This window comes from Eulemur rufifrons, chromosome 16 (assembly GCF_041146395.1).
Source record: "Eulemur rufifrons isolate Redbay chromosome 16, OSU_ERuf_1, whole genome shotgun sequence".
Taxonomy (NCBI): domain Eukaryota; kingdom Metazoa; phylum Chordata; class Mammalia; order Primates; family Lemuridae; genus Eulemur; species Eulemur rufifrons.
This window is the reverse complement of record NC_090998.1, coordinates 49,776,930-49,795,300: the sequence shown is the minus strand read 5'-3', so window position 1 is coordinate 49,795,300 and position 18,371 is coordinate 49,776,930. Positions and strand designations below refer to the sequence as shown.

General features: G+C 40.1%; 1 protein-coding gene across 1 annotated transcript in view; it reads left to right on the top strand.

Moving 5' to 3' along the window:
• The window catches only part of C16H12orf56 (chromosome 16 C12orf56 homolog), a 96,720-nt gene that overhangs the window by 21,319 nt on the left and 57,030 nt on the right, over window positions 1-18,371 (top strand). The window contains exons 3-4 of the mRNA XM_069491246.1: window positions 6,520-6,592; window positions 16,618-17,026. Of these exons, the coding sequence (XP_069347347.1) occupies window positions 6,520-6,592; window positions 16,618-17,026 (482 nt within the window). The remainder of the gene's footprint in view (window positions 1-6,519; window positions 6,593-16,617; window positions 17,027-18,371) is intronic.

The window sequence follows — 18,371 nt, the reverse complement described above, 5'->3', positions numbered from 1 at the left end:
ATTACAGGATAAAAAACGTTCCCCCTTTCCATCATGCTGACAGTGATGCTCTATATTTTCTGTTCTCCTCCAAGCTGCTTGTTCCCTGGGTTGGGTACGCTGTTTACCCAGGATGTAGTGGTTCACCTCCTAGACATTCTGTAATATGTGGTCTCAAAGCAGGAGATAGTCTCAAACCTGTCTGACCATCTATTTGACAATAGTCATTACTGAAATCTTTAATGTTAATGATGATGATGTCATGCCTGTAGAAGCAGAATGCATTAACTACTGAGCATTTACATAAAGGCAATTATTAGGACTAGGTCCAAACCTCTTGGGTGAAAGCCTAGGGAATATTTTTATCATGTGGCAAAGGTGCCCACACTGCAATCAACTTGATCATCTGAACAAAGGAAGCTCAAAATCACAAATCATTTATAGTAAAGATACTTAGCTTAAATCATCACATTTTTACCAGGATTCTTAATTAGGCCCAACTTTTCTGGTGATATAGAGACAAAGAGGCTTTTCTCTTTAGTATGTATGTGTTCTTATAGGGGCCATGATTAGCACTTTATGAATTACACTTTTTATATTTAGCTGAAAGAGGATGATCATTAAACTCTAAATGAACAATGCTGATGGGAATAGAGTGACGGTAGTGTAACTGTATGAGTAGCTAAAGCTTTTGAATGGATTGGGTTACTAGCCACTTAGTTTTGGGTGCATCAGAGAACAGCACTATCCAATAGAATTTTCTGCAATGATAGAGATAAATAGTCTATATCTACTCTAATTATGTCTAATACAGTAGCCATCGGCTACCTGTGGCCATTGGCTACTTAACAACTTGAAATGTGGGTAATGCTACTGAATAACTGAATTTATTTATTTTTTTTTTATCAGAGACGGGGTGTTGCTGGAGTGCAGTGGTGTGATCCTAGGTCTCTGTAACCTCCATCTCCTGGGCTCAAGTGATCCTTCCACCTCAGCCTCCCGAGTAGCTGGGACTACAGGCACACATCACCAGCCTGGCTAATTTTTAAACTTTTTGTAAAGATGGGCAGTCTCGCTATGTTTCCCAGGCTGGTCTCAAACTCCTGGCCTCAAGCGATCCTTCAGCCTCAGCCTCCCAAAGTGCTGGGATTACAGGCATGAGCCATTGCATCTGGCCTGAATTTCAATTTAATTAAATTTAAATTGCCACAGGTGGCTAGTGGCTACTATTAATAAATATTCACTGCAGCTCTAGAATCATAGAAAAGACCTTAAAGACTTTAGTGGTATATTTTAAAATATTGGCATGAAGCCAAATAGATGAACCCCCAAACCAGAATAAAACATAATTTAGTGAAATGTAAACTGAACCAAAGTTATATATATTCTCTGCCATTGACCCTTAAACAATGCAGGGGTTGGCCTTTGTGCAGTCAAAAATCCATGTGCAATTTGTAACTCCTCAAGAACTTAATTAACTACTAATAGCCTACCGTTGACTAGAAGCTTTACCAATAACATAAACAGTAGATTAGCACATATTTTGTATGTTATATGCATTATAGGCTCTATTCTTACTATAAAGTAAGCTAAAGAAAAAAAATGTTATTAAGGAAATCATAAGGAAGAGAAAATATATTTACTGTTCATTAAGTGGAAATGGATCGTCATAAAGGTCTTCATCCTCATCATCTTCACATTGAGTAGGCTGAGGAGGAGAAGGAAAAGGAAGATTTGGTCTTGCTGTCTCAGGGGTAGCAGAGGCAGAAGAAAATCCACATATAAGTGGACCTATGCAGTTCAAACCATACTGTTCAAGGGTCAACTGAATAGATAGTCGGCCCTCCATAACCCGGGGGTTCTGCATCCATGGATTCAAACAACCTCAGATCAAAAATACAAAGAAAAGCCAAGCATGGTGGCATGTGCCTATAGTTCCAGCTACTCAAGAGGCTGAGGCAGGAGGATGGCTGAAGCCCAGGAGTTCGGGGCTGTAGTGTGCTATGATCGCACCTGTGAATAGCCACTGCACTCCAGCCTGGGCAATATATTGAGAGCCTGTCTCTTAAAAAGAAATGCATCTGTACTGAACATGTATAGACTTTTTTTCTTGTCATTCCTTAAATAATATAATATAATATAATGACTTTACATAGCAATTGCACTGAATTAGGTATTATAAGTAATCTAGAGATAATTTAAAGTATACAGAGGATGTACACAGGTTATATTCAAATACTACACCATTGTACATCGGGGACTTGAGCATCCTTGGATTTTGGTATCTGTGGGAGGTCCTGGAATCAATCCCCCATGCATATTCTGTGTGTGTGTGTGTGTGTGTGTGTGTGTGTATCTATATATATGTTTTTTTTAACCTAAAACCTAGACATTTTCTAAAACTAATGATGTGAGGTCAAACTAAAATCACAAGGCACTGGGGAGTCTCACAGGTTGAGTGGTTATTTTTACACATGGAAGCTTGACAGTCTTCCCCGCAGGAACTGGATTTTGACAAATGTAATCGTGCCTCTTGCAACTGAGAAAGCAGATGTATTATTTTTGTAGTGTCCCTTCTAAAACATGTTTCTTAGCTAGACAGTACCACCGAACATTCCATCAGATATGTGTTGTACTGAGTGATCAAAAGACTTCATATCTAAGCCACTGAGGAGTGTAAACTGCTATATGCACACAAGAGAATACAGCAGCAGATAACACCGTATTCAAGCTCTCTTGTCATTATCCCTGCCAAACTCTGGTCAGTGGCGTCTGGGAGACAGACGTTCCACCAAGTGTGGAAACAGAGACTGAACTATACTTTGTATTTAAGTGGAGTGCACAGATGATCCTAAGATTCTCCGCACCATTGTTACAAATTAAAATTTAAAGGTAAGTGGAGAGATGCAGGGATATTGACACCAAAGTTGTTTTGCCACAACCTTTTGATGACCTCACCCAAAAAAGAGAGAGTTTGGTTAGTGAACTTGTATGAAAGTAGGTTTAAGAGACAACTTACAACTAGGTACAGAATGATTGTTTAGGTGATGCTACCCTTCCTAGTAGATAAGCCTTAGTGATCTCTTCCCCCTTTCCAGCAACCTAATTGTGATGTGTTCTATAGTTTCTGTTCTCCAAGCTGCTCGTTCCCTGAGTTAGGTATTGCTCTATATCCAGTACCCAGTGGGTCACCTCCTAGGCATTCTATAATATGTGATTCTGAAGCAAGAGATAAACTTAAATCTGTCTGATCTATGGATCACAAGTGCTAGTATGTTCCACTCAATTCCAGCAATAATCAAAGGCATTATTTGTATTACATTTGGTGTCACTGTTTGTGAAATGAATACTATTAGAAGTGGCTGTGATGATTAGAGTCTTAAAGGTTCTTAGCTTGCAAATAGAAAAAAATGGATTCTGCCTATTTTAATGTCAAGGGGAATTTGCTGGAAGATTTTGGAGTCTCTTAGGGAATCAAAACAGGAACAGAAGAGCCAAATAGTGGAACACCAGAAACCCAGAGGCCTGTTTTAGAACCTGTGCAGCCTGTGGGGCACATTCTACTAGAGTCCAGCCAGTCCAGTCCAGTTCGAAGACTCCTAGCTTTGTCTGTCAGGTACAAATGTCACGAATCCAGGCGGAGACATCAATTAGCTCAGCTTGGATCAGATGCCCACCTCTAGACCTGTCAGGTATGGCTAGGGCAGGAGTGGATCCCGGTTTTGAGGGGACTGAAACTCATACAATTTGGAGGGCCCACCATTAAAAAAAGAGTTAAAACACCAATTACAATGCCTGCAGCATCCCAAGCCTAGTGGTCCACTTCTAGACAGAAGAAATCACAAATACAAAGTACCTATGCCACTCTCAAGAGGGAAAATGGTTGTGGTTTAAATTCTTCCCTTTGATTTATAAAATCACTTGGCCATGTGAAAACTTTGTTAGGGCCTCTCCTAAAACTTTGGAAGGAACTCATGCCGGTGAGGGGCGCTGAAGCTTGAGTATCACTGTTTCAGGGAAGCAGCAAAGTCTTTTTCTTCTTTTTAAGGATGAGGGCCCTCATGGTAACTGTAGGAAGAAGGTAATTCTTCAAAAAATGGGCAGTGTTGGGAAGACAAAATGACAGAGGGCCACTCCTGCTGCTATAAAAATACCTTAGACTGGATAATTTATAAACAACAGAAATTTACAGCTCATAGTTCTGGAGGTTGGGACATCCAAGATCAAGGTACCAGCAGATTCAGTGTCTGGTTAAGGCTTGTTTTCTACTTCAAAGATGGCATCTTCCTAGAAGGTTTTAAAAGGTTGATGAGTGCCTGTCCACCTCCACTCCTGCCTGGCCTAGAACATTCAATTGGCTGTAAGCCTTTTTGACTTTAAGTCCCCTTGGCCACAGGGGTCCTACCAAGGGCCTGGATGGACCCAGGGCAGGTAGCCACACCACCCTGGCAAAAATGGCACAAAATAAAAGTTTGGCTATCGATGCTGCCTCTGGCATATTGTGGCCAAAAGGGAGGAATTGTGAACTGGAATAAAATCTTAAGTCCCCCAGCTGACCGAATGGACCACCTGTTGGCCAAGGGGACCCCAGAAAAACCCTAACATTGAGCTGGCCATGAGAAGGGAGGTCTGACACACCTCCATCATGCCCCACTGCCTTCATGGAGCTATCCTTTGTAACTCTTCAACAGGCCTAAGCCTATACAAGACAAAGCTTAAACCACACTTGCAGGCCATCAATTTACTTGACAGATCATTTGAGTCTAAGTGTATGTCCCATGGCTTATCTCTGCTTAATAGAGATCCTTACCTTAAGTTAAAACATTCCAAGCTTTTAGGGAAAGCTTCATATCATTAACCAATCACAAATCAAAGAATCTTTAAACCCACCTATAACCTGTAACGCCCAACCCCCTAGATGTCCCACCTTTTTCAGTCAAACCAATGTACACCCTCCACTTATTGACTTAGGCTGTTACATCTAATTCCAGTCTCCATGAATGTATAAAACCAAACTGTAACCCAACTACGGTGGGCATATTTTCTCAGGACGTCTTGAGGCCATGTGCTGCAGGCCCATCACACACATTCGGCTCAGAATAAACCTCTTTAAATAAAAAACAAAAATTCCCAAAAGGTGGCATCTTCTTGCTGTATCCTCACATGGCAGAAGGGACAAATGCTGTGTCCTCACATTGTGTGAGGGCAGGGGCAGAAGAGACTACGGCACTCCCTTCAACCTCTTTTATAAGGGCACTAATCATATTCATGAGGGCAGAGCCCTCAGGACTTAATCACTTCCCCAAAGGCCTTAACTCTTAATAGTGTATGAATTTTGGGGGACATATATATTCAGACCATAGCAACCACTACACTTTGACTCCTCCAACAGCCACCTCCTGCAGCTGCAGTTTCCCCAAGAATGCTTTTGTCCATTCAGGTCTTTTGCCTCAAATCCCTGGGTGGTCTCTGATGTTGACAAGCTATGCTGCACGTTAAGTAGCTGGGTTGACCTCGTATGCCTAGACTACAGCAAGCCATAATGGGCTGTGGCCTCCATGGTTCCATGGACCCCATCCCGCACTGTCTTTGTCCCTCTAAAGTGAGGGAGTTCTTTCTCCCAAACATGGCGGTGTCTTGGGCTCCTCTCAGACACACAAAAGTTAAGGGATAAGAGCTGCACAGAGCAGTTCAAGAGAAAATGGGTCAAACTCAGTGAAAGTACACTTGGGATTTTGCATTTGATTTTTTGTAAATTTTACCTCATAAGAGAATTAAACTGAAAAAAAGAGAGTAGGAGGAGGAAAGGGAAGCACGCACGCCAAGAAAGCAAACAGTTAAGAGAGCCAGGGAAATCTCTGAAAGGACTTCTCTGTGGGAGCAAGGGCTTTCTCTCTTTCCCTCCCTTGCTCTGTGGATGGCGTCTGCATCCTCCACTCTCCTAACTCTTCTTCTGCAGGGATGGGACGGAAGGTAGGCAGGGAACACTTGGGTTTCCATTGGGGATTGAATCTGTGTAGCCAATGCTGACCTCTTGCAGTAGTTTATGGAAATGTAAATTTGGTTCTTGTTCAGAATACTTATTAGACACTGTTATTACTTATTCCCCAAAATAAACAAAATACACTCACATAATGGGAAAGCTATAACAGTTTTCTTGATGTTATGATTGGTTTTTTGATTTTTACTTTAAGCTAATATTTATTGCATACCTACTCTGCCAGGCATCACATAAGTCATTTTTATATACGTTAATCTCATTTTCCTTCACAAAATTATCATCCTCATTTTTACAAATTAAGACTCTGAGGCCAGAGTGATAAAGTTATTGGAAGAGTCTGAACTTAAGCACATGTTTTAATGTCAAAGCCAGTGTTCTTTTTGTTCTATCACACTGCCCAGTGTGTAATTTTGGACTTGCCAAGTTTTTGTGAGGATTTATGAACAGTCATCAAATCAGTACATGCAACTAGGTCTTCTTCATAAATTCAATCAAATTATTTAACTAATGACCAAATAACTTTTTTTTTTTTTTTTAAGTCAAGGATGGGGATAATGGCCTTGCCTTTTGGAGAGGCAAAGAACCTAGAAGTCTGAATGAATCCTCTCTCAGGTAAGACTGTTGTTTGGAGTAGGTTTTTAACTTGCTGAACAAAACTTATCTTACATTGTGACTTGTTTTTCTTAATGCTTTTTCCTTACTAATGGCTTTGGACTGAGTTCTATTAATCTCATATATGCAATAATGAAGATAATTTGAGAGAACTTTCTCCTAAATTCAAATCCAGTTAGTTAAAAAGTAAAGTATAATTTTTCTCATTTCAACTGAATATATTGATGTTACAATATAGATAAATAATTGACTAAAATTAAATTCAAAACCCTCTATTAGCTCCAGCTCTGTGTAGGGTACCATGTTAGGCCCTATAATGGATACAAAGATGATTAAGGCAGAGATCTGATCCTTGAGAAGCTGATTCTAAGCACGATATACAGCTTTTGCAAAAATAAAAATAATACAAAGTACACATGCTAAATGTCCTAAATGAGTTTGAGCAATTTGTCAAAGAGATTTAAAGAAGGGAAAGATTATGTTCAGTTGTGGGGAGAAGTCAAGATGCCAGAAGACAGTTGGTAAAGGAATAGTACACGTGGAGATGGGATATTATAGTTGTAGAAAAGAGTGGAAGAAGGGGTAGAGGCAGGAAACAAACAGAACATGTATTAGGAACAGTAAGCAGTCCAGCGTGATTTAAAAATAGAACCTGAAAATGAAATTGGGCCCATACTTTGGAGGGTCTTAAAAGTCCAGTTGAAGTCTTTACATTTCATTTCATAGGATATGAGAAAACCATAGAAAATTTTGACCAGGAGAATGATATGATAAAAACCATTATTACAAAAAAATAATCTGATGATTGTGCTTAAAAGGGATTGAAGTAGGCCAGGCACAGTGGCTCATGCCCGTAGTCCCAGCGCTTTGGGAGGACAAGGTGGGAGGATCACTTTAGGCCAGCAGTTTGACGCCAGCCTGGGCAACAAAGTGAGGTCCTATCTCTACAAAAAATTTAAAAAATTAGCCAGGCCTGGGGGTATGCACCTGTAGTATTGGCATGGGAGGCTGTGGAAAGAGGATCACTTAAGCCCATGAATTCAAGGTTACAGTGAGGTAGAATCACACTCTAGCCTGGATGACAGAGTGAGACTCTGTCTCAAAAAAAAAAAAAAAAAAAAAAAGATTGAGGTGGGCATAGACCAAAGATTGGTGGGAAGTCATAAGAATCTGACTTGGGCTTGCGGTAGCAGGAATAAAGAAAAAGAGGTGGATTTTGGAAGAGATACTTCAGAGGCAGAATCCATAAGACTGGCGATGGAGTGAAAAGCAGAGAGATGGAGAGAGAAACCACTGTGGTTCCAAGCTGGAGTGACGGAATGGTGATACCCTTCACAGAAATAAGTATGGCAGGAGGGATTAAGCCCAGGTTTAGACAAATTAAGTTTGAGTTTTTAGTGGGCCTCACCTGGTGGAGAAGTTCATCTGCAGTTGAAATTTCAGCCTGGAAGGTGAGAGTGAAGTCTGGGTGTACATTTAAGAAGGAGTTTACTAAGTTAGGAGCAGAGGATTCTGGGAGCTGCCAGTCAAGGGTTAGATAGGCATGGAGAAAATTAATGTGAATTGGGGCCCTGAAAGACAGGTCATGGCAAGGGGAAAATATCCAGGTTAGGAAAGCATTGCAAAATGCTATACAGGAAAAGTGAACTCCTAACTGGTACGTATTCACAAACCTATGGTGTACCATGCAGCATTGCTTAAGTGGCTGGACAGCGGCCTTTTCTCACTGTACTTTCTCTTATTCTCACCTCTCACTGTTTGAACAAGAGGATCTGCAAGGTCTCTTCTAAACCTAAATTTCATTATTATAACTTTCTGTCTCACCAAAAAAAAAAAAAAAAAAAGTTTAGGAAGTTTTTTTTTTTCCCCCCCTACTGGGAACACATTACCAATTTGCTTTATAGAATTTTAACCATACGACCAATTATCCTGGACAAGAAAATTGGTGGAAAATTGGCTACAGTAACTGTAATTTTCTTAAGGAATTAGCTATAAAAATGGTCTCTGTGTGACTGCCAGAGTTCTCAAAGCTTTGGAGGTTCTGATTATATTTGAAGCTAAAACATTAGAAAAGCTTACTGGCTAAGACAGGATTGACTAGTAAGTGTTCTATTTAGTATTGCAAGCCCTTGCTCAAAACAGACATTGAGACTCCTTTGTAATGGTGGTGTTGGGGAAGGGCCCAACAGCCAGTGCAGCTGAATTCCTTATACTGGGCTTTCTCAAAGGGTGCTATTGTCATTTTGGGGGCAGAGACCACAGGACCCAATCACCTCTTAAAGGCCCCACCTCTCAATTCTGCCACGTTAGGGATTAAATTTCAACTTCAGTTTTGGAGGGGTCAAATATTCAAACCATAGCACCTAGTAAGCATCTCTGCTCTCACTATAAAATTTTGTGCTTGGGTTTTTACTGAAACTACAGTGTAATAATTTAATAATACAAATTTAAAATGTTTACTCCCTTGGTGGGATTTCCATTTTAGCAGGCATCAAAGCAACAGCTCCAGGAAAGAAGCCCTATTCATAGAATTAAATTTTAACAGTTTTATAGAGGTGTGATTAACAGAAAAAACTGCACATATATATATGTTTTATCATATATGTACATCCAGGAAAACATCACCACAATCAGTATCTTGTACCTCCACCCTACATTGTGGCCTGGAAACTTTTTCAAAGAAGTAAACTGAGGCAATCATTAGGTCTCACCTTGATTATTTCCCACCTCTTGGGGGTCACTGTCTTTTGTTGCCTGATGTCTGATGTCTTGAAAGCTAATATTTTTGGCCTACATTTTGTCCAATTTTGGTTGTTCCAGATAGGAAGGTATATCTGGTCTCTGTTAGTCCATCTTGGCTGGAAGCAGAAGAAAATTAGTAGAATTTTAGGCTTATACTAGTTTGTATGGAAGAGAATTTGGACTGGCATCAGATCCTTCCTGGAGCCAGTGATGGTTTTGAAATTTCCATAAAAGAGGATTTTGGGTGCAGTAATAGGAGAGATTAAGGAACTCTTTTACTTAGACTGTATGCTTATTTAGGGTAGCTTATAACCCTTTTTTCCTTAGCAGACACAAATCTATAATTTTTATGTAGCACATATATTTATTTGTTGTGGCTCATTTGGGGGGGACTATTGGGGATCCTAGGCAGTGGGGGGCATTAAAGTCCTCCTCCCCTCAGCTTCTGCCTTGGGAGCCTGCTATTTCAGGCCAGCTCACCAGTTCCAGGTCCAGACTATATTAATGAAGACAATTCGGAAGCTAAGAAGGACCCCAATTATCAAAGATTCACATGTGCCTACTGTTCTGCCTTTTACAAAAAGACAAAACTACACACTTTTAGAAAACTTTCTTAACAAAGTTAAGTATCCAAAACAAGGTTAATTAGAGAAGTCAGTTGAATACAAGATCTCATTTCCTCCAAGCACTCCCGCTGTTTGAGGTTAGATTGGCCGTGGGGGCTTGAATTTGCTTGTCTCTAGGCCAGAATCTGGGACACCCATTGCTGTTTCCTAATGTGGTGTTACTGCTTTGAGCTTAGTCTATGCTCTTAACCCATGCTGACTGGGCCATGTGAGCAGCTGGCCTAGATCTTCTGGGCTGTGGAAATAAAGCTGATCCAGAATAATGGCAAAAATCTATGGTTGTTTCAAGCCTACAGGTGCATTAGAATCTCCAAAGGGCTCATGGAGAGTACAGACTCCTGGGTTCTACCTGAGGGTACTGAATCCTCAGCAATCTCTTTGGTAGATGATTCTGTTAGCTCGCTACCAAGGTTTGGGGATCACTAGACTAGATAATCCACAAAGACGTCAATCTTCTCCTGGATTATTGAGACTCCTGAGTCCATAATGTATCTCCAGTTCATCAACTTCTATCTCCACTGCCAATACCCCAGTACAAGCCACTATCGTCTGCAATTGTTTTCTTCCAATTTAGAAAAATAAAAGAGGTTTCTGAGTAATGTTTGCGGTAGTTGTTATAGATTACCGTGGAGGTTAGAACTCTGTTAAAAGTGGCAGAAATCTAGCTTAGATTAAAAGGGGAATGTATTGGAATTACTGGTGCAACTCATGATTCAACAGTCATTCAACAGATATACAGAGAGATATAAAAATAGATCAAGATACAGATATAGATGTAGATCTATCTAATCTGGCTTATTTGAATTGCTGGGCTCTGTGTTTAATATTAGATGTACAATGGCGAGCAAACTCAGCAAATTTTAGAAACCAAATAATGGGAATATTCGGATGGTTAGAACGAATGAAGCTGGAATTTAGGCACAGCTGGAACTGGGGTGGGGTTGAGTGCCATGGAACTCTATGTTTGTCCCTCCTTCTCTGATGTTTGTGTGTCAGCTTCATTTTTTCTCACTGAATATCACTATCTCCACGGGGCAGCAAACAAAGTCACCAACTGTCTTAAATTCACATTTTATAGCTCTTACCCACAAAGGCTAACACACACACTGTCTTGTATTAATACCAAATTTTAAAATCCTGAAGAATGTCTCCGATTGCCCCGCTGGAATAAATGACTGGCTGCTGAAAAATATCCACCACAGCTAAGAGATCAGGGTCTTTAAAAACATGGCAGCTTCTGTGTGCTCCACATGTGGAGGGAAGGAATAGTTTCCAAATAAAGGGTGTGGGGAGGGAGCCGGGTCTACTATCCCATAGTTTTTTAGCACTGTCATCTCCATAATTAAACATTTGAGTCAGAAGTCTAAACCAAAGGCAGGCCGGGATAGAAAACACTAATTATGGGACTAAAGGATGTTGTCATGTGCAGAGGTTTGAAACACCTCCTAGGTGTAAAGTTTAAGGCCTAATTATGAGAAGCTGCAGGTCACAAGAAGGATGCTGTTATCTTGGGACATCAGACTTACATAAGTATGATTACTTTTCAGGGTAATAGTAAACAACAGGCCTTTAAACACCTAGGGGATAGAAAATAGACTAGTGATCTCTGATAATGAGATTCAATATTTAGGTTTCTCTCTCTGTAGCGTAACTCTTCATTAGTAGATAGTTCCATGTATTCACACGCATTTTACAGGAGAAAACACAAGTAGATATTTCACCAAAATGCTCTCTTAGGAAAACTGTATCGTGACCTACTTAAGAGTTCCCTAAAGCTCCAACAAGTAAGTGTGAACCCTTTTGTAACAAATGGAAAATAGAAAGTCTCAGCAGATAAACAGAAGATATAAAAAGGGATGAAATGGAAAATTTTAGAATGAAAAATATACTACAATAGCTGAAATTTTAAAAATTCACTGAATGAATTCAGTTAGCAGAATGGAGATGACAGAGGAAACAGTCATTGAATTTGAAGATAGATGAATAGAAATTATCCAGTCTGAGCAACGAAGAGAATAAAGACTGAAGAACAAAATGAACAAAATCTCAGAGAACTTTGTGATAATATAAAAGATCTAATATTTATGTCTTCAGAGTCTCTGAAGGAGAGGTGAAAAAGTGTAGTACAGAAAATATATTTAAAGGAATAATGACCAAAAACTCCCCAAATTTGGCAAAAGACGTGAACTTACAGATTCAAGAGACTCAGTGAACCTCAAACAAGATAAATTCACCCAGACACATGATTATCAAACTGCTGAAAATAATAAAGGAAATTCAGGCTGGGAGCAGTGGCTCACACCTGTAATCCTAGCACTTTGGGAGGCCAAGGCAGGAAGATCACTTAAGGTCAAGAGTTCAAGACCAGCCTGAGCAAGAGTGAGACCCCCATCTCTACAGAAAATAGAAAAATTAGCTGGGTACAGCAGCATACACCTGTAGTTTCAGCTACTCAGGAGGCTGAGGTAGGAGGATCACTTGAACCCAGGAGTTCAAGGCTGCAGTGAGCTGTGATTGTGGCACTGTACTCCAGCCTGGACAACAGAGCAAGACCCTGTCTCCTTTTTTTTTTTTTTTTTTTTTTATTTCATCTTATTGTTATGGGGGATACAGAATTACAGGTTACATATGTTGCCCATGTACCGCCTTTCCCCCCAAGTCAGAGCTCCAGGCGTGTCCGTTCCCCAGGTAGTGTGCGTTGCACCCATCATGTAGGTATCTATCCCTCCCCCCCCACCCCCCCTTCCCGAGTCAGCACCTTCAAGTGTTACCATTCCCCAAATGGTGTGCAATGCACTCATTGTGTAGGCATACCCCCATCCCCTCCCCCACCCCCCACCTCAGTCTGATATCCGATTGGTGTCGTTCCTAGATGTGTATTTAGGTGATGTTCAGGGAAACCAATTTTCTGGTGAGTACATGTGATGCTTGTTTTTCCATTCTTGGGATACTTCACTTAATATAATGGGTTCCAACTCTCTCCAGGAGAACCATAGAGATGTCGTATCTTCATTATTCCTTATAGCTGAGTAATATTCCATGGTATACATATACCACAGCTTACTAATCCAATCATGTATTGATGGGCATTTGGGTTGTTTCCACATCTTTGCGATTGTGAATTGTGCTGCTGACCCTGTCTCTTAAATAAAAAATTCTATATAAAATAACATTTAACTGAATCTAATAGTGTATCAAAAACATGATTAAGAAATTTATTCCAGAAAGGTGTAGATGATTCCACATCATAAAATCTATTGTAATTGACTATATTAACAGATGAAAGGAGAAAAATCATATGATTTTCTCAATTGGTAAAGAAAAAGCACTTAATGAAGTCCAATATCTATTCACAATAAAAAGTCAAACCAAACTAGGAATGGAAAAGAAGTTACTTAACTTGGTAAAGTTTATATAACAAAACCTACAGCAAACATGATACTTATTAGAGAAAAATCTATATGTGTTCTCTTTAAGATAGGGAATAAGACAAGGATGGCCACTCTCACTACTGCTATTTAGCATAAAACTGACAGTTCTGGACCATTCGATAAAGAAAGAAAAAGAAATATGTTGCATTTGTATTTGAAGAAAAAAATATATAAATGTCATTATCTGCACACCATTATGATCATCTACTTAGAAAAGCCAACAGAATGAGCAAACATATTCTTTTATTCTTTATTAATTCAATCTCAATTTTGTTTGGGATGGCAATGTGCTCAGTTTAAAACATCTATTATACCTTCCTAGATATTCTTGCAACTAGAGATGTCCATATGACAAGTTTTGTGCAGTGAGCTATAAGCAGAAATCATCGTAAAATTCCAATAATTATAAACAACTTGGGCAAGGGTGGGTATTTTTTTTTCTTTTATGTATATCACATCTCCATAATATTGGGGCAGTCAGTGTGCTGTATACAAAAATTCAGAAAATGAGGAATTAAGTAATCATTTAGTGAAAGGACAAGGTTTTAGGTGGAATCCAGCCACTACATTCATGCCAAGTATTCTCCAAGGAGTTACTAATAGATGGTGTTTGCTTACTTGAGAGCGTGTTCTTAAACCCCACTTTGGAGCTCCACATCCTGGATACAGCATTGAGTAGTTACAGTATTACCTAAGAGAAGGTGTTTTGTGACAACTTCATACCTGCCATATATATATTAAGTTAAAAATAGTTGCTTCCTGAATTTTATACAAGTAATATTCAATTCCAGCCAGATATTTTTGTTTCTTAATTAATCTATTAGTATTGCAAGTTTATTGAATTCACAAATAGGATACACCCGGGCTTTCTTTAAATAGTAAACTCCTTTACATAATTTAAGTGACTATCAAACATTCACATATATTTGGGGTAGAGGGTTGGAGTGTGAAAGGAAAACTTTAAAAGTGTTAGGAACCATAGCCAAATTTAAATCAGAATCAATTAAATTTATTAGAAATGAAGCCAAAGCATCTCAAAATATCAATTACTGTTACTAAAAGTTCGGTACTTGTCCATGAGGCCGAATCAGAACAAAGAAAAAGGACAAGTGGTTTGAGGAAAGGGAAAAAGAAGTTTATTAATTTGCAGGCAAATGGGGAGGGCGGCAGACTAGCATCTCAAAAGACCACCATCCTGCCTTTAGGCAGAAAAACAGGGCTTTTTAAAGGGAGGGTTTCTGCAGTAGGGCTCAGGCCTACTTGACCAGTGTCACATGTGGTGGCTTCAGGCTATTGTTGCTTAACTACATGGGTGTTTTTGGTCTCCAGCCATCTGGATCCTATCTCTTGTGAATATGATCTTATGATCCTTACACAGATAATTCTAATAATAGAGAACAAATAGCAAAGAACATATTTCCGTCCCTTTGATCTCTGGCCACAGGTCAGTTTTTGTGAACTTTGAACTCTGAAACCACTGGTGGCAAGATTCAGTCACTGACAGCACAAATTTCATTGAGTCAATTGGAGAGCTGAATGATTTCAAAAGCCCTGGTCTCAGGAGAAGATTAAACTTTCATCCTGTCTTCTGAAATGTATAAAACCAAACTATAACCCAAGCACGGGGAGACTACTTGCTCGAGGCTTCTTGGGTGTGGCTCTTTGGGCCATCCATGGTCACAACATATTCGGCTCAGAATAAAGCTCTTTAAATTATTTTACAGAGTTTGGGTTCTTTTCTCTTGACAGTTGTTTCAAGGTTACTTTCCTTATAGGGTTAAAACAGTGGGGACTTACCCTTGACTGACTCAGGTTGACTGGAATCTCCTAGTTTTTCTGGAAAACTGGGTTTCAAAGTTCAGTTTGATTGCTGGCACTTAGCACAAGTGACTCCCTTCTGGTTTAGTCTGGTCTGCTGGGGCCTAGTCCCAAAACAGTAGCCTCCGTGAACTTTAACAAAGGTCACATAACCCCTAAGTGGCAGAGCTAGGGTTGGAATTCAGATCTTATCCTACTCTGCAACTTCTTAGATTCTCCAGCTTGCTTCTTTGTGCAGCAGAGTGGAGAAAGGTTGTGGTGAGCTGGAGAGGACAGAGAAGGAAAAGGAATGGGACACAGCATTTTTTCTGAAAAAAATTTCTGAAAAAATTGCTGATGCTGTTGGGATAATATTTGGAAAATCAGAAGAGGAGTAACAAGAGGTGAATTGAAACACACTGAGATAGTATCGGAGGAGGTGGACTTTGGCTACCTGCCTGAGCCTTGAGCCAAAGCTGAAGTCTGCTTACAATACTGAACAAAAGCTTTGAGAATGATTCACACCCAGCTCAACAGCAGGTAGTGCTGCTTTCTTTAGCAGGACATGGCAACCATGGGTCCATCAGCCCCAGTCAAAGCCAGCACAAACAGGTTACTGCCCAAAAGCCAAAGCTGACCACTCCTAGACCTTTTGCCTCATTTTAATGCTAAAAGTCATGGCTAAGGGTGGAGATTTAACATTGCCAACAAGACATGCGATGTATGAAGAAGCGTGATCGCAGTTGCCCACAAAACTCCACCTCTACACGCTATGATTTCAATGCTGGCATCAAACTTTCTCTCTCTACCCTTTAAAAGTTCCCCAGCCCTGTGTTCGGAGAGCCAGTCTGGTTGCTCCTTAACCAGCACTGTCTCCCTTTTATTTGAGCAATCCCCACCCCAAAGCCTTGCCTGTATAAATTCCTTTTTCCATCTCATGCCAATTTCTATTGACTTGGGGACCAAGAACCCTGGGGTTGGTAACAACATTATTTTTAAAAATCTCCCCTTATATCTCCATTTGAATAAGTTTTTTCTTTATAGGACCCATTAGTAATGCACAATAAAAGGACAAACAGGTTTCAAAACTAGAATGAAAAAGTCCTTTTAGTGGAAATAGTAGGGCTCCGTGAAAGGACAGGCACAATGCTTTCAATATAAAACGTGCTTCTTTATATGACATTGGGCAGTATGTTATTTCTGAAAGCAGAAAAGTATACTAAAGGATTGCTGTGTCATCTCTCCCTTAGTCAATGGGTAATAAACAGCAAGTGAGGTTAAATCACTCCCTTGTCTTAGCAAGCGGTCCTTTTGCTTGAAAACATTTGCTTTCAGAGTCTTAAACTGCTGCAACTGGGCCATCAGGTTCTCTTTGTTCCTTACTGTTAAATTCTGAATATCATGTTTAACACTAAATTCTACCTGACAGGTACCACCAGGAGAGCAGCACGCCGCGCAAGGACTCTACTCTCTGTCCTCCTTCAGACATCAAGAAGCTGTCCCTTCAAGGCCAAGGTGCCTTTCGACCCTTACCTTCCCCCTCCAGGAGGAGCTGTCATTCCGTACCAGCTACTGGCCAGGCTGTCAGCGAGCCATCTTGCACGACAAACACAAAAGAACCCCAGGGACTTCCAAATCACAAAGACTCTCTAAGTGAAATTCCTTTTAAGAGCAATGGGAACGGAAATGAGTCTGACTTAGGAAATTCCTTCCTAGCTTCCCCTTTACAGAGCAACTCAAACCTAGAGAAAAAGGAGTCGGAACTTCATTTGTATGTTATTTCCACAACTTCGTCAATATTTCTGCACTTAAAAAGTTCATGGAAAAATTATATTATAGTAAGTGTCCTCATAAGTTAACCTTGACTTGAATATATATTTATTTTTAAGGGCATACATGCCGTCCCTGCTCTACTTCCCATTTTGGAAATTTAGCCTTGGAATTTAATAATATTGTGAAAGATGAAATGCACCGGACAGTTAAGGAGATGATTTTATTCAGGCTGTTGCAATAGGGAAAATGCTCATTGATGAAGAGTGTCTTACAGACAAGGAGAAGAACCTGGGATTTCGTAGAGGCAGGTTAACAAGGTAGTCATCAGTGGGTCTCCTGGGAGTCATGAGGAAGGAGGGACACAGTTCTTATCTCGGAATATTTGTGAGCACGTGTCACAGACCTCAGATAAAGTTCAATTATGTCACTAATGTTTCTGTATTTCTTAGCTGCACCACTGAAAGTATAACAGGTTAAAGGGAGTCACTGTTGTAAGATCAGATAATTTTGTCTGGAGATTACTAGTCTAAGTCCCTTATTTAATAAATGAGGATATTGAAGCAAGCACACAATATTTAAGTGACTTATTCAAGATTATGTAGAAACTTTAGGGGCAGATTCCAAACTCACAGTTAGGGATCTTTTTATTATGCCAGGATTAGTTTAAAAATAATTTATTAAAAGAATAATGTAATCCTTTTCAGTTATCTTCAGTGATATGTAATTTTTGCTGTTGATCTTTTGTAAGGGTGGAAGGGAAGCTTTCCATAACTAGCTCCATTTTGCTTCTGACCCCCTGTGGTAATATTCTTTCAGTTAAAAGCTTCTGCTTAGCTCTGCACAGAGGTTAGAAAAAAGGTGACAACTGTCCCTTTTCCAAAACAACTCCCAAGGAGATAAGGACAATATATATATGAGTAACAATGGTATGTTAAAAATTTTTAAGAATATCCTGACCTTCCTCCCTCAAAGTTAATTGGCTAAGAGCAAAGAAGTTTTACAACCTCCTCAGACCCTCACAGATGCCCAGATGTCTGGAGTCCTTGGTTACCTCTTACAACCCAACCCCCCTCCTTCCTCTTCCCTTAAGATAAAAAGGAGCCCAGGCTGGGCGTGGTGGCTCACGCCTGGAATCCCAGCACTCTGGGAGGCTGAGGCCGGTGGATTGCTCAAGGTCAGGAGTTCGAGACCAGCCTGAGCAAAAGCGAGACCCCGTCTCTACTAAAAATAGAAAGAAATTATCTGGCCATCTAAAATATATATAGAAAAAATTAGCCAGGCATGGTGGCGCATGCCTGTAGTCCCAGCTACTTGGGAGGCTGAGGCAGGAGAATCGCTTGAGCCCAGGAGTTTGAGGTTGCTGTGAGCTAGGCTGACGCCACGGCACTCACTCTAGCCCGGGCAACAAAG